The 23,876-nt window shown below is 43.3% G+C and overlaps 1 protein-coding gene across 2 annotated transcripts in view; it reads right to left on the minus strand.

The window, feature by feature from the left end:
- LOC103457567 (prospero homeobox 1a) overlaps positions 1–22,155 on the minus strand; it is a 34,555-nt gene extending 12,400 nt beyond the window's left edge. The window contains exons 1-4 of one of the 2 annotated variants that reach the window (XM_008397819.3): positions 21,257–22,155; positions 16,707–18,740; positions 13,087–13,194; positions 7,205–7,399 (exon numbers count right to left, since the gene is read on the minus strand). In XM_008397819.3, coding sequence (XP_008396041.1) covers positions 7,205–7,399; positions 13,087–13,194; positions 16,707–18,674 — 2,271 coding nt within the window. In that variant the 5' untranslated portion in view covers positions 18,675–18,740; positions 21,257–22,155. Of the gene's footprint in view, positions 1–7,204; positions 7,400–13,086; positions 13,195–16,706; positions 18,741–21,001; positions 21,167–21,256 lie in introns of those variants that run through there. The other variant, XM_081602307.1, reaches the window with a different exon arrangement.
- Positions 22,156–23,876: the final 1,721 nt, after the last annotated feature.

Genomic DNA, 23,876 nt, shown 5'->3' on the forward strand with positions numbered 1-23,876 from the left:
ATATTAATAATAGAAAAGTCATTCAAGGCAACAGATATCTTTCCTTTTTTTTTGCTTTCAAACCCTTAGGGCACCGCTTACTGAATGAGGCTCATTTAAGATGTTTCATCCTTCAGCTCATCATTTTTGTATTATCTATCAATGTTTGTCGCTTAGCTACAAAACTCCAGATTTCCAGATTTTCCAAGACTGTGTAGAAACCCGGCTTACAGGTATTGTCTAAATCCTCTAACTACTTGCAGCCTGTGCAAACATGCATTCATTGTTAATGCATGTTCTGCTTAACTTAGAGCTAAATGAGAGGGAAATGAAAGAGAGTGAGACTGTAGTCAGGAGGAGGCAGAAGAAGGTGAGAGGAGAGGTGTTTGTGCTTGCTGTGGAAATAAACCCACTGGCAAGTCGCACTGTATTTGTTCGTATTTTTGGCAGGTCTGAACCTAAATCTATACCGCCAGCTTTATTTTTTTCATCTTTCCACTTCTTTCGTCTACCTTTTTTGTCTTCAATCGCTCTTCAAAGAGAACCCTAAAGCTGTTCGGTGGAGGAGCCACACCTGTGTAAGAGCGCGCGTTTGTAGGTACTTATGTATCTTTCAAGATGTTTGAATCTGCGTCTTTTGCTTGCGCATCAGAGTGAAACGCCTGTGACCTTTTCACCTCAAATTCCCTGAGGTCAAACGCTGGTCAAAGACACACTCCAAACACATGAACACACACACCCACGTAAACGCACGCAAACACACACACGCGCACACACATATTATGGTCTATGTGGTGTGAAAATCACAAAAAAAAGCCTAGGAATGAAGGAGTGGAACAGCAGGAGGAGGAGGAGGAGGAGGAGAAAACAGACATTAGTTTCTCTGGGTGGAGAACAAATGGAGCCCCGAGAGGGACGTGAAGAGGAGGAACGAGGGGAAAGAAGGGGGAAGGAGAGGTGAAGCACACAATGCTATGGGGCAAGGCGGTTGGACAGACAGCATCTGCTCTCAGCTCTCTGCGGCTCTGGGAAAGGCTGGAGAGACAAGGAGAGCAAAAGGAAGGCGGGAGGAAAAGTGGGAAGATGGAAAGGGAAGAGACAGGAAAGTGGAAGCGACGGTGTAAAATCTTACATTTTCTTTTTTATTTTTTCAGGGATTGTCCAGGCTGCCTACAAAGTCTGAAATTTGATTTCACTATTTTTAAGCACTAGATAAGTATAAAACAAAAAAAGATAAGAATCATCTTTTCTTCCTGCCTTTTCCTACTTTTGTCCTTCCTCTTCCCATCCTTCTTTTTTCCTTGTCATACCTAACCTGACAAGGAAAAAAGACACCCATCTTTTTTTCCTTTCTTGTGTCCACCTCCATTTCTTTCTTGACCTGCCTTTATTTCTTATTGTTGAACAACCTTCCCTCTGTCCCTTTCCCCCCTCCTTCTTTTATTAATTTCATTCTCGTACATAAAACGACCATAAGTGACAGAAAACCCTGTAAACCTGAATTGGGGAAAGTTTGGCAATTTTACATGAAAAATGGCTAAGGAACCCTATAAATGTCCAGAGAAAGTACATTTCAAAATACAGCAATGACAGACGGAAGGATGCACAAAAGACAACGGGAGACAAAAGGAGTGACACGTCTTTGCAGCAAGAGAAAGAACAGCTGATAAGAGAGGACACATGATCCCAGTGCGCAGAAGAAGGCTTCTCACCACTTTTCACGGTGCCTCCCTCTCGCATAGAGATCATATGGACTTCCTCTTTAAACGCCAAGATGTGTGTGTGTCTGCTGTGGGAGGAGCAGCAGCTGACAGAGAAAACTTGGCCTGGTCTGTCTTATGGAAATCTGAGAGTTTCCCAGAGACATCATAAAGAGACCTCACCTCTCTTCTGTGTCTCTAACCCATTACTGGGTCACACACATTCCTGTTTTATGAAAGGCAATGTGTCTGTTGTCATTGAGTTGGGGGGGGGTTCAAAGGCAAGGACGGCAAAGAAAAGGACACTAAGTGAGAATTTTCACTTGAGTCCTTACATGAAAGCAGCGCTTGCTCAAAGTCAAGGCTTTGGGAGGCCGGGCGTGTTGTCGGAGGACTTTGATGACAACTGACGGAGTGAATGTGAAGCGAAGAAGAAAGAGAAGAAGAGAGAGGATCAGGGGAGAAAGAGGGGGTCGCTGAGAAAAGAGGAAAGTAGAGCCGGGGTCTAGGTAATTAACGGCAAGCTCTTTAATTACTGCTGGTGTTCATTGTGCCAGAAGGAATGTGACAATTATGCCATTAAAACTTCCTAATGGAGGGGAGAAAAGTGAGGGAGGCAAGAACAGAAGACATGCAAAGAAAAAGGAGGATGAAAGGAGGAAGGGAACAGAAGGAAGAGAGGAGGGATATGAAAAGGGGGGGAAAGGGGAAACAATCACGACAAAAGAGAAGCTGGGAGGGAGATGGGGAGCGTATTAGGCCAGCACAGTGACAGAGCAGATTAGCATCAAACAAGAAAGGCCACGGACGTGTGTGTGTAAGTGTGTGTGTGTGTGTTTGCGATCAGAGAAACAGAGGACATATTCATTCCAAAGACGCCACCAAGGTGGATGGAACTTTGATGATGCAGAGTCTGGCAAAGAGAAAACTCTGTGTGTGTGTGTGTGTTTGCTTGCTGAATCTGCGTAGGCTCCTGTTTCAAGTGGTGGTGCAGGCAGGTAGGGGAGGAAGAAGAGCAGCAGGAGGAGGAGGAGGAGGAGGAGAAAGGGGAGAGATCCACGGAAAAGGGCCTCGGAGGCATCCTGATACACATGCAGTACATTTCCATCTCCACATTACCTCTATGACTCACACACACACACACACAAGACGGGAAACATAACGAGTGTGTCCGCGCACATGTGTAGCACACGCAAACACACTGCTCCTCACACAAACATCAAAAAAGCACACACACACAACCCACGCACTCGCAAACACACACACGCAAACAACACCCACACACACACGCACACACACCAAAAAGCCAAACACTTACACAAAGAGTCTTAGCGCTCACCAAGGCGGTCGGTTCATCAGGGGGGTTAGAAATTTGCATGGCTGGGCAAATTTTCCTTGTGCTAAACTCTAATCAGCTTCTGTATCTCTCAGACACCTGCCCAGCGTGCAAAAAAAAAAAAAAACCTTAATATGCAAAACACCTTCCCACCCTCCTCCACTGAGGCAGCTCCTCGGCCAACAGAAGACTTATTCACCTGGCCTCGCTAACTCTTTCCCACCCTGCCTGTCTTCTTGCAAATTTTTACATTTATGTATGCAAATCAGCTGTTCCCCTTAAGCCTGTTTCAACAGTAACTTCCTGGTGCCCGGCGAAGAATGAGAGACTTGTTTGAAGGTATCGCAGGAAAATTAGCAAGGGGGAACAAGATGTCTCCTCTGTGTGAGCGGATGTGTTGCCAGCTCGATCTCTACAGGTGGACACGTCCACGTTTTCTGTGACCGGCGACAAAGATTGTCCATTTTAAGGTGAAATGCAGTCGTTAGTTCCTGTAGGATCAACATTTTCAAACTTAATTTCGCCTTCATTTTCACGTTCAAGCTCATGTGCAGGTTGGTGTGGCTACAATGTGCAAATGCAAAAAATATAATGTTGTCATAACAGTTTATGTCTCGCTTCTTATTTAAAAGGCGTCTTGAAAGACGTTAAACCGCAACTGGTCAAAATATAAATATACAATAAGATGTTTGGAGAATTAAGTTAGTAACTTAGTGCAATTCACTTTCAGAAAGTCAACTATGCCATTCATTGCCTTTACATTCATGTTGCCCTCTATATTTATTGGTACTTATAATGAAGATGTATGTTTTATTGTAGTAGCCTAATCTCACACTGAAAAGCTTTTTGTGGTAATCTCACAATTAACTTTGTGTTTCTTTTTGCCTCCCTTTGCTTTCATCCTCCCAAGACATGGTGGCAAAATAGCCTTCGGCCAGCGTCCAGCTTTGTTCCAGTTGTTTAAAACTTTTAAATTATTTTTTCTGACTGTACATGTGTCAGCTTCTTGACTTAAAAACCTCAACACACACATCTGCCTTAAATGAAAGGCCCTTCTCATTTTAAAGAGTGTCTAACAGAAATGGGAGTGTCACGTCATATTTATAACCTAGTAAAAGTTGTGGGTGCCACGAATTAAGGCAGATAATTTTTCGAAAAGCTGTTTTTAATATGTTTTACCAGGGTAATAAATGTGAAGGCTGCTGTTCTCTGTAGGAAGCACAGACTAAAAACTTGTTCCCTGTTGATGTGAAGCTATTTTAACAGCCAGGTTGAAACAATTATTTATTAAACAACAAGTAAACATGAGGTTTGTGAGCCATCGGAGTCTCATAATGCTTTGAGAATAATTTGAAAGTGAATCCTACAAACACTGGATGTCAGTTTTATAGATATTTGATCTAAAGCAGTTGTTATTTTGGAAAAAAAAAAAAAAATGTTGAAAATGTGTCTGTTTGTCCCAGCCAATCAAATATCCTTAATGTGAGGCTTACTTAGCTATTTCTGTCCACTTTTTAACTGCGTTCTTTTCCTTTTTCTTTGTTTTTCATTTTTCAACCGCAGTTTCACATCACTCAGAGGGAAAACATATTTCTCTATGTCTATTCATAAAATTTTTTATAGGAACAGACTGTGACAAAAATGAGCCTAGAATGCCCAAATAAGTGGTGTCACACTTGAACTAAGTCCTTATGATGGCTTTTTATTTTGTTAAAAACTTCAAATATGTAGATATCTGTCCTATTTTCTAAGACACATGGCACGGTATGAAATATTTTATACTTTAGCAGCTTAATTTGAGTCAAACTCATAGGTGAGAGACTCTAACATACTGTCTGTTTAATTTATTTCCCTATCTCACTGATTTCTGGACTTATTAGGGCCCTGCCTAAATAGAAGAAATCTTGCTTTGCCCTGATGTGCTTTCAGTTGATTGAGACCTCATATATACAAGTGCTTCTGTCTGCCAGAGTCTTTCAAAGCCTCCCTTAAGAGGTTTGAAGATGGATGTGGGGGAGAGTGTGTGTTTGTGTGAGTGTTTGGGTGCACACAGAGCAGCCCCAGTGGACAAATAATGATGGAGAGAGACAGAAGGAAACACAGGGAAAGAAAGCGAAGCCCTTTAAATGTGAGAGCTTGCAAAACTCCCACTGCTCGCAAGGGCACTTCGCTCCTGCACGTCATCTCTTTTCCCTCTTCTCTCCTTCCATTCTCCCCATCGGTTTCCCCCCTTTCCCCTTCTCCCTTCATCGGTCTCTCTTTTGTCTCCGAGCTCTCACCCTCCGTCCCCTATCTATCCATCTCCCTTGTCCACCACTCCCCCTCTTTCTTTCCCCTTCCTCTAGCTAAAACAGTAGGACGCTTAACCTTGATAACAGTGAGATTTTTTCCCCCCTCAAAGTGACACACACACTCTCTCTCACCCACACACACACACCGGAGAAGTGCTTTGCCAGCATGCCAGGCCGGTCCAAGGGACGGCTGTACCCTTCGAGGTGAACAGGACACCGGGAAATGCAGCAACAACAAAACACTCACACACACACGCGCACAGGCAGCTCACTCCAGGTCTTTCTTAACACCAAGTCCTTTAAAGCTCTTTTGTCAGCTGACATTGAGAGGAACGCTGTCCATCTTTAAACATTTCGCACGCACAAAGAGACGTCGGCAAAAGGAGAAGTGAGGAAAAAAAATGGAACATATTAAAGGTGAAGCTACCTGCCAGGAATTTACGACAATCAACGGAAAGCAGTGGACGGTCAAACTGATGCTCATAGGCAAATGAGGACAGGGAAGTACAACGTAGTTTTTCAAAATATTAAAACATCCCCACACAGAGAGGTAGTGTAAGCTAATAACCGTCGAGAGGAAACTGCAGGAGAAGAAAAGGTGAAATAAGCAAGGTGTTTGTGCGTTTCTTCCTCATCAGAAGAAACTTCCTCAAACGGGTTTAAACACGACTGAAAACAAATGTGAAATTTTACTGGCTTGATTATTTTTAGCCAAAGGTGCTGAAATATTCCTCTGCCTTTTCCAGTATATGGGGTGTACATACAAAGTATTTATAGCCCCAAAACTTTACCACAACTCATCACATTACAGCCACACATTTTGAGGTATGTTATTGGGCTTCAATGTGACAGACTATCGAAAAAAAACTATTTTTAAAAACCTGAAAAGTGTAGTTTATATTTTCTCTCACTGACTGAATACTGATTTGTTTGTGCATTATTCTTTCCAACTAAAGTTCAGTCTGTTTAGATGGTGAGTGTGTGTTAACAGCAAATTTCAAGTCACAGATTTTTGTCCTGCTGGAAGGCAAACCTCCACTGTCTCAAGTCTTTTTGCTCTTTTTAGGTTTTCTTTTAGCCCCTTCCATCTCTATGTTAAATCTGACCAGCCTCCCTGAAAAGCATCCTTGCAGAATGATGCTGTGACCACCATGATTCACAGTAGGGACTGAGTATGCAGGATGTGTGCAGTATTAGTCCTTCGTCCTAGGTAGCAATATGCATGCAGGACAGTAATTTTAATCTCAGCCTCATTCTTACTCATTTTTATTGTGTCCTCTATAAATGGGACTTAGCCATACAGCTTTTTTCTTGCCACTTTTCCCACATAGATTAGATTCGTAGAATGCACAGGTCACATTTGTTCTGTCAACAGATTCTTCCACCTGAGCTGTGGAAATTCAAAGCTCACCCAAAGTTACCTCTTTGTGTCTCTTGATTGCTTCGCTGATTATTGCTCTCCTTTTCCACCCTGCCAGTTTAGGTGATGGTCATATCATGGCAGGTCTGTTGTGCTCCTTGATCTTCATGATCATGTTTGTTCATAACTATTCTACGACAATCCTCAGAGAGAAGCAGAATTTACAAGATACAGACTTCTGTAAGCAGTTATTTGAACTGGACTGAGGATATACAGTACGCACAATACACTTTGTGTTGCTGTCAGATAAAACCCAGATAAGCATGTGTAATGTGACAAAAGCTTAGGGGTTTTGAATAATTCTGCATCAGACTTGAACTCAGCATAAAAAGCAGATCCAGAGTCATCGAGGACGCAGCGCGAATGTATCAGAATACACATTGGATTAGGCGTCCGATGAAATTTCAGTTTTCCCTCTCAGCTCCTCCTCTTACTGAGCCTTTCGCTGCAACCTACGTCGAGTCGCTGAAGCATTTACCTCAAAGTCGTTGGCCTTGTTGTAGTGCATGTTGAGGGCTCGGAAGAGCTCGCAGTCCCGGCTGACGCTCAGCTCCTCGGCTCCAGTAACACCGTCGTTGATGGACTGCCGGGCAAATTTCTCCATCTGGATGTAGTAGAACTCCCTGAAGTTGCTGAACCACTTGATCAGCTGGGAGGTGATGCAGCGGTTAAACTGGAGGAAAAGACAGAGGAGGAACAGAGAGGTCAGCAGCAGACAAGGCCGATGTGTCAATGTGCTTCTTATGAACAACGTTTTGACATGGATCTGAATGAATCCTGTTTTATGTCAGGTAGCTGAGGCGTGAGGTAAGGTGGGAGGAAGCTGGGAGAGATAAAAGAGGAGCGGAAGAGAAAACAGGTTGCAGAGTGAGGGACGATGATAGAGATATTAAGTAAGACAGCAAAGCGAGAAGGTTGGCGAGGGAAGAAAAGAATAAACGCCAGAGAGAGAGTGCGTGTGTCTGTGTGTGTGTGTGGTTCGTCTTCCCCGCTGGGAGCAGACCTCCCCCCTATCATAACCCTGCGAGTGGAGGGAGAGGTGGAAGAGAGGAGTGAGACCGCAAACACATAATTGACCAGAAAAACGATTAAGTCATCATCTGAAGCGCCCTGGCCCGCAGGGGGGCTCAAACATGTACTTAACCCCGCTCACCAATTACACCCTGTTCCTCCTCCTCTCACCGCACCTCCCGTGCAGAGAGAAACGGAAATGAAGAAAAAATAAAAAAGGGAGCAAAAATAAGAAGACAGAGGCGATAAGCACTGCCGAGGAGGCAGTGGCTGTCTGATCTAGTGCTGCTCGGGTGAATTCAATAGGGTGAGGTAAACCTATTAGGAGCCTCAGCTGGTCCTGGCTCCTTTTCATCATGACCTCAAAGGGAAAACAACCGTGTCTAAAAATCTAGGCAGCTAATAATAATATTATGTGCTTTGGATTCTTGTTTCACTTTTCAAACTCGCTAAAATTCAGTGAAATTTCTACCTTGCAGACATCATTCATACTCCCCTCTGCTCTTTCTGCAGCAGAAAGAAAGGGAGACAAAATGCTGCTAAACGCTGAGCACACTGCTCACTGGGGGGAGCAGAGTGGTTTTGACATGGAGATTAGACTCTGACTATTGTTCGACAACACAGACGTAAACACTCATCGTGATCTGGGACAAAGTACAGCACAGTCAAACTCATGAAGACCGTGGGGAAAGTTGATAAATAGGAGACACGTTTCTTCTGTGGTGGCCTTTCCTGGAAGGATCTGCAAATGAGATAATGGTGGACCGGAGAAGAATAAGTCTGTTTGTTTGGCTGGAGTTTGGGTGGGTGGGTGTGCATAGGGAGGAAGTGTTTGGGATGGTGGCTGTGTCCTAAAGTGCAGGGTGAGCATAAATAGGGAAAAAGAGAGGGCGGGGTTGGGATGGGTGCAGGTCAGCACCACCGGACAATAGCGCATCGCTCGTGGTGGTAACGGCGGCGGAGTTTGTAAGGGGTGAGGGGAGGATAAGGGGGTCGGAACGTGAGCAGTCAGCAAGCCAGGGTCATGACATCTGAGCATCAAACAAACTACTGACACTTACAAATACGTTGGCAGTGCAGAGTTATTCTTAAACACATGGCTCTCATTGTGCCAGACAGTCGGCGAGTGACAGCAGAGCAGAGACGCCGAACCACCTTTTGTGTTGTGTGCAACGTTGACCGTCGCTGCATTTGAAACTCTTTATCCACGAAAGTGTGCTTACATACAGACCTGAGCATTGCACAGTGAGATTATGGACTGTGAAAGTTCCTATTGCTCATGTCGGGAGACCTTTAGTGTCACTGCCGCCGAGTGACTCTATGCATTTGTCACTTTGGACAAAAATCACTTTATTATGCTGACAGCTTGAGAGAAGACGTATTGCGGCCGGTGCAACTGCAAGTGCTGGTAAATATGCTAAACTGAACTGCAGCCATGCTCACTGCACATATCACACTCAGGGATTAAATTTTGGCAGGTTCCCCTTACAGCTTCCAGCGGTCTTGGTTCATTAAGTTGCTGTAGGGGGCACAGAGACCCCCCCTGATACCAGCTAAGGACGGGTGTGTTCGCTGTAAAAGGAGGGAATCGGTTCAAAGGAGCACATCACTGCAGCTCCTTAATCAGAGCTGGCAGGGGTCAGCCAGCACAGACATGAGGCACAGCGAGGAAAGTGTGTGCGCTGAATCTGATACAATGTGTTTAAACATACAAGGGTGTGTGTGTGTGTGTGTGTGTGTGTGTGTGGGTGCGCGCGCTTGGCTATGAGGTAGAGCAGAGAGAGACAGTGAAAGCGTGTTTCTCACACTCACACTCAAGAGCCTGTGAAAGGTCAGTGCTTAGTGCTAACAGCATAAGATAGAAAGTGGCATGCACACACACTCACATGCATATGTTCTGCAGATGCTGGAGTCTAAAATAGACAAAAAAAAACAAACAAAAAAAAACTGAGGTATCTCATGTCTAAACTGTAGTCGCCTGCAGAAAGTGCTCAGGTGTACACACATCTCATTATCAGGTTTGGTAAAATTGGTAAGGTGTTTTCCTTTTTGCTGCGGTTTGGGCTGAAAGGTGTTTGAATAAAAAGCAAATGCTTTCTCAACAGCGGAGCAGAAAACACACAGATGACCTCAGAGTGCTCGGCTACATCCAAAACGACCGGAGAGGAGGATAGAAAGACACAGAAGCCTGCACGGGCCTCCCTCTCTGTCTCTCTCTCTGTCATATAAGCCCCCTCACAGCCATCAGGGCTTTCCAACGTTTCCTGTTTTTGCAGGAGTGAATTGTGGGAGATAATCTGGGGCTGTCTATTGGCTGACTGCACACAAAACGCAGCCCTGGAAAGCGGGCTTTTGTTACTGCTGCTGCTGCTGTGACTCAAAATCCAGCCACGGGCTTTTCTTTCCAGGCCTCGGCCCCACCGAGGTGCGCATGCCGTGCCACAACATCAGCAAAAAAAAAAGAAAAGGGAAGGAATGACATACAGAAAATGCAAAACCCCTCCTGACATTCGCTGCACCATGGCACATAACTGACGTAAACACAGAAGCTGAGTAGAGATGCTACTAACGAAACGGCCAATTTTGCCTTGATAGATTCTGGGAGCAGCAGATCGAACACTGAAACATCTAATTTTGATTTTTGTTTTCTTTCTTTATCAAGTAGCTATGCAGTTACTTGTAATAAATCGATTGATATCCCATTGATAAAATCTAATTTGTGATCAGCAGATTGAACTCTGGAAAGGGATATATTTTTTATCCCAATTTCCACCATTTTTAAATGTGTCAACCAACACTTTGTACTTTTGTCTCTTTTTTAGTTCAATAAAAATCAGTGATGCCTTGATGCATCAAAGGAGACATTCTTATAAATCCTTCATTTTCTGTAAAATTTGCAAACTGCTCCTTTATCAGAGAACCTGAAACAAAATTTTACTCTGCCACGTCACAAAAGTCCTGACAAAACAAATATTGTTTTGCATAAAGGAGAAAACAAACAAACAAGCAAAAAAAAAACATGAATATGTTTTCTAAAAACATGCCAGCAAAGCAATGTCAGATGATTTATTAAACTAACTAAATTATTTTGAACTGATCTTTGATCTATTGGCCCTTACTCTAAAACCCTGTCTATCTAAATAAATATATGTCATAAAGCCACTTGGATTATATAAGCTGTCATTCATGACACCAACAAGGGTTTTAAGTAAAATCTGTCAAAACACTTCAGAAACACTTAGAGGGGAAAAAAACAGTGTCTTAAAATAAGCTTATTCCAGATGAACATCAGCTCCAGGGCCTCCCAGGTCCAGATCTGATTAGACAAGACCCGATTAACCTTAAAAGACTGTTGTTTGACGACAAGCTCTTGCTGAGAGGCTGTGCTGGCTGAATTTAATTAGATAGTCCCATTCCCATACACTAATTTAAAACCAGAGTCCATTGTCATATACAGAGAACAAAAACAAACTATGTGGTACTTAATCCCTTAAATATCTTGACCTTATTAAGATTTCTATTCATGACGAGGCCACCTTCATGGGAATGCCTAATGAGTTAGGCAAAGCTGAAATTTAATCTAACTTCTTATTCAAAAATTTTTAAGTATTAGTTTGATGGTATTATGTCGATCATTAAAAGAGGGGGCATCAGCACTGAAAGTTGCTTTCAATAAAATCACCTTTTTTGTTGCCACTTATTTTCAAAGTTGTCCAATGAAATCCTCTGTAAAGAATGATGTGAGCTCAGAGTTGTGGTTCTTGGTGATGGCATACATGAGGGGGCAGCTGGTAGGAAAGGAAGCCTTTATCTTCTGATTTGAATAAGATGGCCTGGATCTGTCACAGTATTTACCCCGATCATGGTCCAGGAGCATACACACACACGCAAACACGCACACACACACACACACACACACACACACGCAAACACGCACACACACAATCAACACCACAAACTCACCGCACATAATACAAGAGCTATTGTGTTGTTTTTCTTGTTTTCCTGTGCAGCTTACATATCGTGCTTTGTTTTCCAAATTTTCCGTCATTAAACTCCCAGCGGGACTAATGTGCATCCTCGCCATGTCTCTAAACCAGCTCTTTGCTCTATGCCCCTCCCTTTTTATCAAACCATCCTCCATACACCTGCTCTGAGAGCCACTATCTCCAGCTCCGTTTTCCTCTCTGCCCCCCTCTGTCCCTCCATTACTCATCCTTCGCGTCACCTCTGGAGAACTCAGCAGCTCTCCTTTTCCATTGTGCAGACCTATTCAACTTCCTCTTTTATCATCTTTTGCATAAACACATAAGGCAGCGAGTGAAAATCCACCTTTTTCAAGACAGACAAGAATACATTGTTCATTGTAACTGAGACTGGAACATCACAATTTCCAACCAACTTCCCTTTTTTGACTCAGGTGCAAAAACATAATATAAGGAAGAAGTTGAGCAAAGACGAAGCAACAGCTACAGTGTATGTGAATGTGTGTTTCCATTTACGCAGTGCGTTGCAAAAGTTTTCACATCACTTAAAATTTTTCATCCCTTTTTCACGTCACTGTCACACACCTCCATGCTTTTTATTTAGATTTGATGTGATAAACCAACAAAATAGCACTTAACTATAAATTGTTGTATTCCTCTTTACTTTGATACCAACTAAAAATCCAGTGCAACTAAGTGGATTCAAAAATAACATCTCGCAGGGGACTGTTCAGTTCATCTCAATGGATACAGTGTGGCATAACTGGAATCCTAAACCTAAATTAGAGTTGAACAAAGACGGGAGAACTGTATGTTGTGAATGCTGAGAAGACAGGCAAAAAGCAATGTAGGGGAAACGGCAAACATGATGAAGACTTTGGTCAGATGAGAGTAAAAATTTGATTCGTGTGGTCAACTAACACAACACCCTAAAAACCTCAACAACACAGTGAAACATGGTTGTAGCGGCATCATGATGTGGGAATGTTTTTATTTAGTAGGGACAGGGAAGCTGTCAGATAGGCAAATAGAGAGCCAGTGTAATCCAGGAGTAAAACCTGTGAGATTCTAAACATAAAACTTGTACTACCCTGGAAAGGCTTTGATCAAATAATAACGATGTTAGAATGGCCCAGTCAAAGTTCAGACCTCAGTCTAAACAAGAACTGGTTCAGATCCAATCTGACTGATATTGAGGTATTTTGTAAAGATGGATGGGCAACATATTGAGACCCTATAAATTTGCAAACAACACTGTGTACGTCTATCACTGCAATAAGGTCATGAACTACCCCAAAGCTAAATAAAACAAATAGGTATAAGACCACAGAAGCAGTTAGAACAAAAGCTATCTGAGACTCACCTTGACGTCAGAGAAAAACATCTTCAGCATGTTAGAGCTTGGGTAGCGGGTGTAGAAAAACATGAGTTTGGCCTTCTTCAGATGATTAGGGGAGAGGCCCTCCTGGATCTGAAAACAGCTGCTGTTAAGGATGTTAACAACTGTTTGGAGGCCAAGAACCTCTGGTACATCAAGCAAACATAGGTATATTACAAATACTGTTTGTATTTGCTAATGACTTGGTGTAAGTTTGAAATGTACATTTGGATGAAGGGTAACCAAATTTTCTCATGAGCGTGAATGCAGAGCTGCTGGAAGGGGTGAGCTGAAGACAGTGCACCGAAGCAAAACCATTTGCTTGGAATTAGCATCGTCTGGATCAGGTGTGAGAGAGTCACGGTAAATAAAGCAGTACAGCCTGTGCTTTTACATAAGGAGACTCATTTCACTGTCAAAGCAACCAAGCGCCTTTGCCTACACCCTGCGTCAAACTCCTCCCAAAAAAAGGAGGAAGAAAAAAGGAGACATTTGCATATCACAGACAAAGACAGCAGTTAACGCCAGTGGCGGGCAAGAAGGCCTAATGGCTTGGCGATAACACATGCCAAGCCTGAACATGACTGTCTGCTGCTGGCCACATCAGCTACGAAATAAGGTCTAAGAGATCCCAAACACTGTTCCAGGCACTATGAAAAACCTTCTCGCACTCACATATTCAAATAGAGGCCTTGTCTTCCTAATGGATCCCCTGGATTGAACAGCGGAAAGGATGGAGATAGGCTGTTGGGGGCACCTTGAGGGATAGCATGGTTCCAGCCTTCAATTACATTCCCCCTCCTCCTCCCTCTGCTCCACCCCTGGCCCCCAAGCCTCTCAGTTGCTGCCAAACCCTTGGAGGAGCAAAAGAAAAGAAGGAGGAGAAGAAGAGAGGCACTGAGGCTTTGGAGTCGGCCAGCGATGGGAAGAGTGGAACACATCTGCGCCACTGAACGGCCCAAGCCATTTCCATGGTGAATTAACGGCCGTATAATACATCTGATAATTTCAGTCTGGAGGATAAGACTATGAAAAGGGAACGGGGGTGGGGCTGGGTGCGTGTTCAAACCCCAAACTGGTTTAATAAGTCAAATCAAGGTGGGTGGGGGTGACTTAAAACGACACAGAATGAGCAACACAAAGTTTTTACTTTTACACTTGAGTGGCTTTCTGATGTACAGAGTGGGCTGTCACCATTAAAGTCAGTCAAGTGTCCAGATGTAGCTGTAGCTGTAGAGTGGGAAGAAGGCATCAGCTGCTAGATTGGATTGCCCTTGGCCTTTGGGCTATAGAGCAGAGCCAGCAAATCCTGAACCACGCTGGGCTCTGGCTCCTTAAAGACCCAGTCTACTTTGTCTGATTCAAGGGAGTGGGGGACAGAAAGTAGCGAGGGTCTTATGGGGGAAACCCTGGCAGGCTGGTGTTACTCAGTCAGGCCCGGCCAAAAGAGCAGCACTTCACTTTCCACACCACACCATCTGCTACGACCAGGGAGGATACAATGAATTCTCAGACAGAGGAAGAAAGAAAGAGAAAGAGAACTTGTTCTTAAAGCGTAGGTGTACTTATATTCAGACTAATTTGTTTATGCTTTTTCAATTAGGATTAGACACACTTCCCCTTATCGGGCATTGAAATTTAACTTCCTCAGCCTTCAGCTCAATATTATCTCCCTTCAGCTACCAATTAAAAAGCCTCATACTTCCTGATTAGACATTTTCATTTCCAATTCACTCACAGCTTGCAAATGTAATTGTGATTGGACTTCAGGGTGGTGTGCGAGGCCATTATTTTGTCATGATGGTACGCTCACACCAGCTGGCCCACTGTTCGCCTGCCACATCTGACAAGATATCATCATTCTCACATCACTTCCCTAAAGCCCAAAGTCATGAGGGGGGGGGGAATAGCTGCCACACTTCCTAATTCCAGGTGTAAGGACAAGAAAATTTGGAGTCGAACTCAGAACAAATGTGATAAGTGATAGCGGCCATCTGCTCCAAAATGCTGGTGAACTTGAACGGACCTCACTAAATGTCTGACAAGCTGTCTCTGACTTCAGAGGTGGAAAAAAAAATGTCACTAAAAATGCCAAGCTTTTCAGTGAAATATTCATTAGGCGAATCAAAAACAAAACCTGAGAAAATGTGGACATGTTCTCCCTGTCCCTTCCATTTAGGGTAATACATCTGTTACTGCTCTGAATTCATAAATGCTGCCATGAAAGCCACAGCATCTGGCATATGCGGTTATTGTTTGATTATTTTCTACTTTCTCTTAGTCAATGCATGTCTCTCTCCCTTGTTTCCTTTTCATCCCTCCATCGGGAGCCCGTAGAAGCAAAGGATTATGGATCTCTGGAAAGCGTTCACCCTTGGGTCAGAAGACAAGACAAGGCGAGGTAATGAAAGATAAACAGCTCGCTGCAAACACCTGTTAACGTCCGCTTCAAAGAAAAGACGGAGAGGTGGGAGGGGGGAATTTGCAGGGAGTGAAAACAAAAAAAAGAAGTATTTGGCTGCCAAGCAACAGCCGAAGGGCCCCCCGGGCTGTTGACAGATCTTTATGAAATGAAAAAAAGAGAAAAGAAACGACAATGATTGTGGGCATTTACAACAGCGATGGATGATAAGAGGAACACAAGAAAAAACACAAGCAATCATAAATATACATCTTTACCCCAAGTCCTCAGGCAAACCTTTTGTGACACACACATGCTTACGCGTACGCACACGCACGCATACCGTACACACACAAAAAAAGACTAAACATTCAGGTGCACATAAAGGCAAAAACGAGATGTTCACTTAACTAATATATATTCAACAAGGAATAAGCTGTAAGATTCATTTCTTAAGCCTAGTATGAATGTTAATGACTGGAAGACAAAGCTCTTTTTGGGCATCCGGTGCGAGACAAATCAAACTTTCATAAGGTTAGGGGGTGTTGAATGCTAAGAAGATATAAGGGTAACAGAGAAGGGACTGAACATTACTGTTTAAGCTATTAGCCCTGTGTCTATAGGGGATTCAATTTGAGCCTCCCACAGGGGGAAAGTCTCTTTATCCACAGGGCAGCATCAGGGCAAACTAGAGTTAAACTATACGCTAGGCTATACAACACCCTCGTGTCCCAAGTTTCAGGATGTCGTCTCCCTCCTTTAAATGTCATGTTTTAATAAAAAGGAAATGGGGTAATCACATCTTCTTGCAATAAAGTGACACACCAAAAGAAAGCTTTTAAAGCACTTAGGATTGAAGATGGAAGAAAATGCTGTTTTGGTGCTGCGAGAAGAGGTACGGGTATAAAAATAAATACAACAATGGAGAAGAGAACAGTAGTGGGAGGGAAAAGTGATTCATCAACAATTTTTCATTTTCTTAGGCTAGTTTCAAACAGAATCAAAAGGATTTGATTTTTAACTCTTGGTGTATCAGACATGGTTTCTTGTAGGTCTGTAAGGGCTTCTACCACCTGAGAGCAAATTTTCCTCTCTTACGTAGGTAAAGATTAGTTCAAAATGAAAAATGCAGTGTGTAACAACGTTGGTTTTCACAATTTTAAAAATCTACAGCCCACATTGATTCTTTTTTAAAAAAGGATACATTGCTGCCTGAGTAAGGTGAGATGTCAGCCATGTCCTGGAGATCACTGCACTCTGACTTGATTAGGGACAAGGACAGGCTTTCGGCTGTGCTGCCAGGGTGCGCTGGTGAACAAGAGCGATGGTGGTGCCCCAGGTGGTGACCTGATGCCATCTTTGTTCTCAAACTGGTGGTCTCTCTGGGCAGGTCCATGGAGTCTGGTGAAGTACGGTCCTTGCCTGGGTAAGCTGTGGGTGGGCCAATGGGAGTCTGGAAGGGGTAACCCATGAGTGGCAGTGGAAAGGGATGTCGAAAGGAGGGAGGGCTGAAGCCCATGGAGGCAGAGAGAGATGATGGATGGAGAGCTGGATGGTGGCTACCACCATGTGCACCCACAGCTGAAGACTGGTGGTGATGCTCGCTGGGTGTCTTACGTACTACTAAAGGCAGTGCCTCAGTTTGGTCATTGATAGGCCCTGGTATGCCAGGCATGCTAGCAAAGGAATCGAGTGGATTAGGAATGATGACATCACCAAAACATTGCAGCCTCTGGTTAGCGGTGTGGAAATTTGGGTTGTCTCCATTGACAGCAGCAGGAAATCTTTCAGGGGGTATAGAAAGAGGTGGGAAGGCCTGCTGAGGAGTAGGGCGAGGAGGTTTAGCAAACACCTTTACCACTGTGTCCACCACCTGGGTCATGGCTGAGTTGAGCTCTTGCTTCAGTGTTTCTGCTAGCTGTTTACCTTCAGCATGCATGGAGGAACCTGGACCTCCCTGTCCTTTGTTTCGGCTGAGGCCATCTCTTCTTGGCTTTTCAGTGTTGGCCAACAAGGCCTGCTCCTGAAGCAGAGCCCGCGCCCTGTCAAGGAAATGGCCTGGATCCAAATCAGCCATCTCATTGTCAGAGCGCAAGTCATCTCCGCCCCGGTCATCTCCACCAGTGTCGGACCTGCCAGGGCTGTCCTCTGACATGTTTCCTATGTCATTGTGAAGGTCGGTGTGCTCTGAGTCATCGGTGGAGTCATAGATCTGAAAGAACTTCTCCTGGAGCTGCCGTAGTTGCTTTTGCATGTCCTCCAGCTGCAGCTTGAGCTGCCGCCGCTCCTCCTGCTTCTGTTCCTTTCTCTGACACACCAGCTGGGTGAAGCTTTGCTGCTGCTGCTGAGGCAGTCGCTGTTTGCGCTTATTCTCTCGGCTGCTACTGCACACTTCACCTCCCCGTGGACTGCTCGGGGCTTGCTGTTGGGACTGAGGAGGTGGACAATCCAGTTCTAGATCCCGCTCTCCATCCATCTCATGGTCACGCTCATGACGGGAAGCAGCAGGCACCACCACGCTTGGCGAGTGGCTCATACCACGTATAATGTTCTCTACACGGGCCCGCTTGGCACGCAGGTGTTCATCATTGAGACGTTCAATGTCAAAGGTGGCCAGGCCAGGAGGACGACCAAATGGTGACAAGCACTCCTGAGGGGTGCTGTCCTGGGAGGAGTTACTGCATGCATCTTCCTGCGGGGCATCAGAGCTAGCATTCGAGAGCCCTGATCCAGGGAAACCTGATTCAACTCTATCTCCTCTTTCCCCTCTCTCAGGTCCGCCTCCATTTTTTGCAATGTTATTCTTGAGAAGCTGAGAGATAATGGTGGTGCCAGGGAAGGGCATCATGGCATCCTCATATGAGTTGGCCCTCTTCAGTAGCTTTCGGAGTACATTTGATTTGGACTCACTGTCGCCTGCTGACACGACGCCAGGCCCACCATGTGGCTGCACTACAGAGCACTCCATGGAGTCGTTGTCTGATCCGTGGTGAGAATGGGAGCTCAGAGAGTTCATGGCACTGAAAATGGCTGCTTTGGCGCGGGCGATGTTATCGGTAGTAGCTGCTGCTGTGGAGGAGGCTGTGCTACCCACTGTCCTCTTGACACCAATGTCCACACGTCGTCGCTTGGTCTGTCTGTTCAGGAGGGAGTCGCTGTCATGGTCCGGCATCACGGGCTGCTGCTATTGGGCCATATCCCACAAACCCAGTCCTCTAGGGTCAAAGCCTCTGAGTATCTATGCAGGGGAAGAAAATAAATGGGCATGACACACTAAAGTGAAATCTCCCGAAGGCTTTATTTTTTTGTAAAGGTAGCAATTTGTCATTACAGACACACACACACAATCTAAAACTGTAAGCTAGTTGAAATGAACAACTGCATTTAGAAATTTTAGCAATAAGATGCTCAAACCTTAAAAAACCTTGATTACATTAAGATAAGCATGATGGGGTCAGATTTAGGCCTTGGCTCGACATTCCAGGGCAAAGTCCCACATTTTATCCTCTCCCCTGTTACACGTTGCGCGACACTGAACCAGTTCCCACGGAATACAAAGCTGCATAAAATTATGATAATTACTTAAGTACTTGTCCTCATTTCCATGATTGTGCAGTGTAGCCCACATACGAGGCAGAAGCTCACAAATTCAAATAATAAGGAAATAGGGTTGGGGTATATTTTTTTACTGGAATACAGATAGAGGAAAAACATATTTTACACGATAAAGACACTACTTGACTCTGCTGAGTAAATGAGCTTCATCAGCTTCAAGAAATTATTTTACACTGTGCCTATAAATTGTGCAGTTTTTAAAAACAAGTCCTGTGTTCACTCTGATCAATACGGCCATCATATCTTACTCAATAGGGAGAATGACACAAAAAAGAAGCACAAAATAGACCTATTGATTTTGGTGCCAGCGTGAGCTCACTTCTGTGTTTTTTGTTTGTCTTTTCATCTGGCAAGGGCAGTTAATTCTGCTCAAATGAATAGGTCACACGGGTCAACTCTGGCAAAGAGCAACTTAAAGCGCTCTTACAAAAACCCTAATGCCCCTCTGAAAGCAAAACGTTTTGTCAGTACAGGTCTGCGCGAATAATGCTATGTAAGCAGCGGTTGCGGAGTCTTAGTCAGAGACACATCAGATGTTTCTTGTCTTAATTTAAAAAAAATTTCTGGGAGGATATTTAACGTGTAAGGAAGTGTAAAAGCAAAATGTAAAAATTAAACATGCCAATTTATTTACCCGTATGTCTTTAACATCACTAAAACAGCTGACGTTTATATTTATTTTTCTTTTTACTTTTGCAAAAAAATAAAAAATAAATCGTTCTCTACACCAAATTTCATACGAGGATTTTTTCCACAAAGTAGGCTTATTATGAGTTAAATCTTTATAAAAGCGTTTAAGACGTGTGGAGTTAAATAAACTGAGTCACATTTATATCAGTTATTATTTTTTATATGACATAGTTATTTTTTTTGTCATTTTTGGAAGACATTTCCTAAAGCACCAGTGACATTTACACAAGCATTACAAAATAACCCACCTTTTGACACTTTTACAAGATAAATTTAACTGTAATGGAACTAATCCACAAATTTACACTTCACACACCCTCTCAGAGCTGTTGGCGTTGTTGTACTCTGACACACGTGACATACTTATTTTCTTAAAAAAAAATTAAAAATAAAATTTAAACCCTGCATAAAAGAATAGAAAACCAGATTTTCTGAAAATGTCTCCCTTAGCAAGTATTTTAAATGAAACCATTTGACAAATGGGCAAGACTTATTATGTCTTGAAAGCCATTTACAGCAGCTCGGAGAAGAACCAATACACATAGGATTAAAACTTGACTGGATTGCTGTGGGATCTTAACAAAGAGCTTGAAATAGTCACCAGCACCTGTCTTTTTTTTCTTATGTTGAAGCACTTGTCCCACATTACCCCTCTCCCTTTCCATCTCCCTAATACAGAGATGGCAAATACAGCGGATTTTGGGGGAGGCATTTAAAAACAAACTTTTTCCTCACTAAAAATTTTACATTTCTGGCAAAAATGTGTAAACGAACCACCATACTTGTAAAAATAACTTTTGCCTGAGTCAAACTGAAGTGACAATAAAACGGGCTCTGCATAAATACAACTGAGATATGGGGATGTCTTTGCTCGTTCACACACAGCAGTTGCGCACACTGTTTCCAAACTGGTTGGTCATCTTCAGAACAAACCTCAAAGAAGATAGAAAATAAAGGCAAAGCCAAAAAGAAGGCGCTTAACGCTCTCCAATCATCTGCGCAAAGTTCTTTCAACAAATAATAATAATAATAATAATAAAGGGGACAGAACACCACATACCCCACGGGACAAAGAGATCTATCTACAAACAGACAGGTCAAGCAAGTAGTCTAAATCAAAATTTCCGCCTTAAATAAACAGGTTTGAATCGCGGAGTGCTAAATAAATAAATAAATCACACTTCTGAAACTTACTTCGCAGAGTTGCAAATCAACTCGAGCTCTGCTTTGATGAGGAAGGCTGGGCTAACGTTCGCAAATCATCCTCACCAAAAAACACTGGCTGCTCACGCAACCCTCCGCACACACCGAGCTGAGGGAACCAAGTGCAGCCCTTGTTATCGCACCTATTCACTTCGCTGGTGATTGGCAGAATAAGTGATGCTAGTTTAGAGTTCAATATCTGAACAAGAAAAGTGAGGGAGCTTATCCGAGGACAAGGTAACTTACCCGGTCCAAGATGAAGATTAAGAGGGGACAACCTGAACTCCTGCGGCGGGGAAAGGGAGAAAAGAGCCGCGGACTGCTGTGCGGAGGAGCTGGAGCAAAAATATGAGGAAAGGAAGAGCTGGAATAAAGTGAGCGGCGCGAACTAAAAGAGGCAAAAAAAATACAAAAAGAAAACGGGAAAAACTGGCTCTTTCGCGTCCGTCTCTCCTTCTATCCTCAGCTGTGGTCGAAAGAGTGAGAGACCTTGAAAGAAGACAGGAGAGAGAGGGAGAGGGAGAGAGAGAGAGAGAGTGAGAGAGAAGCTGTGCGTGTGTGCGTCTCTGAGGCGCGCTGGATGCAGAGCGGAGGACTGGATGCTGCTGGAGCGCTCCTCCGCCACTAAGATTCACTTTAAGACGCGGCTGAAGGAAACAGGAAGACGTGCGCGTCACGAGCGTCGTGATGTAACTGTCGCAGCCTACCAATAAGAAGCGTCCGCGAGGGCCGGGGGAACAACACGCTGAACTTGACCAGAGGAACGGGACTTGATCGTGCAGCCAAAGTGAGGGAGTGGGAGGAATAAAAGAAAAGGAAATACAACTTATTGCTTATCTGTTTCTTCAGAAATGCGAGTAAGCATCGCTACGCTCGAAAATTTCATATTTTATCCGCAGCCGTTAAGAGTCTTTTGGCTTCTAATCATCTTTTTAATTGCAAAGGTTCTAAAAAGTGAAAATTGCCTAAGCTGATTAATATCAACAAATTTGTTTAAATAAATAAAAAAAAAACGAACCATAAACGTCAGTATTGAAATAACATACGATATTAAAACATAACTTTATATTTTTCCAAAATAGTTATAAAAATTACGAAAACCTAAATTTATATTCTGTTTTTATTGACATCTTCCAGTTGAGTTCAGTTTTTTTTTTGCACCAAAATCCAAAATGAAAGTATTCTTCCAATTCTTGAATTCTCTCTTTGTTTGCTGCTGTTGATGCTTATTTCTAATACATTTTCAATATTTCAGAAATGTAAGGACGTTTTTCCACAGCAAATCTGGCTGATGCGCGTTAGCAAGGCATGCTGAAACCCTTCATGCTCAGAGTTTTCCTATTGGTTGCAACAAAAAAAAGGGCGACAGTCCGATTAATGAAGTAGCAGGGCAGCACAGGGGATTCGAGTATTTTTATTTTTATTTATTTTTTGCGTTGGAATTCCGATTATCCTAGATAAATCTATATAAAAGGAGAGCTAAGAGTCTCTCTTGAAAAAAAGAAAAGAGAGAGAAAAAAAAGACACAGCTTGACTAAGTGATAAACATTATCCCTGAAACGTTTAACTGTCAATGTGACCCACAGCCGCGAACCGAAAGAGCATCAAAAGTGCTTCATTAGTAAACTTGAAAATATTGCTTTACTGGATGCAAATGATTTTTTTTTTCTGTTGGATGAATTGCTGGATGTTCCTCATCTCCGCACCTGTAACTCCCGAAAGCCTGCGGACGGTGACATTCGATCTTTTCCATAGTGGAAAAAAAAAGAATAATAAAAAATGACGCTTCAGATTTATGACTTGATGACGGCTGTTGCTTTTTGGTCTTCCTTCATTCTTTTAAACTCGATGTCCAAATTTACAGTGCGGCTTGTGAGCTCCGGAAAACAAACGTTTGAGTCTATGGTGCCGACAACAGGTGATTTCGCCTAACTGTTGCGCGGTGTTTGCCGACTTTAATGTGCAAGAAATTACTTTTTTTTAAATAAAATGTTTATTTTGCATAGGACTCTTTTTTCGGTGTGGCCAGAACCATCTATTTTGAGAAACTCTTATTTCTACATTAAAAAAAATATTAAGCAAACTAATGCAAACATTATTACTGATTTTTAAAAAAAATTATTATTAAAATTGTAGTCAAAATGATTAAGAAATAGGAACAAAAATGTGTTCCTTTTCTTCCAATGTTTCTTTTAAGTTATCCATCCCTTTTGCTTTTTATTTCCAGCTTTTCTTTCACTCATTTTATAATCATTTGCACAAACAGGATCCTAAAGTACTTAACGAAAATTCTTATTTTCCATATACCCCTCTGTCAGGTGCCAAAAAGGAAAAGGCGAGTCTCTTTTCCATGTCGCAAGCAAGTGGGATTTTTTTTTTCTTTCTTTCTTTTTTAGGACGAACAAAATGCAACGAAGTCAGCAAAAGTTTAGTGTCTGGAGTGGCTTTTCCAAAGCAGGTGTCCCGGTCCCCTTAGTCCCCTAAACTACTCCGTGGCTCGATTTGGCCCTCCGGCTCCCCTGGGTGCCGTCGATACGCACACAGGCTGGAAAAACAGGGCCGGGACATTAAAGAAAAGCTTGTTTGCAAAAGGAAAGACTCGGGCGAGGTGAAGAGGAAACGTGATGGTTTTAACACTGCCTGGCAGCTCTTATCGCGGCCCGTTCCAGGTGGATCAACCCGCCGCATTTATTCCAAACTCACCCCCCCCTCACCTCCACGTTCTTTTTTTTTTTTTTTTTTTTTTTTTTGCGGTCCAGCGCAACACACCTCGATGGCCGAGACTGATAATGCGCAGCGGCATTCCGCGCTGATGGGTAAATTTACAGGGATATTTATTGGAGCATCGTCCAAGGAAATGAGGAAG

Source organism: Poecilia reticulata, chromosome 21, assembly GCF_904066995.2.
Source record: "Poecilia reticulata chromosome 21, P_reticulata-male-v2, whole genome shotgun sequence".
NCBI lineage: Eukaryota > Metazoa > Chordata > Actinopteri > Cyprinodontiformes > Poeciliidae > Poecilia > Poecilia reticulata.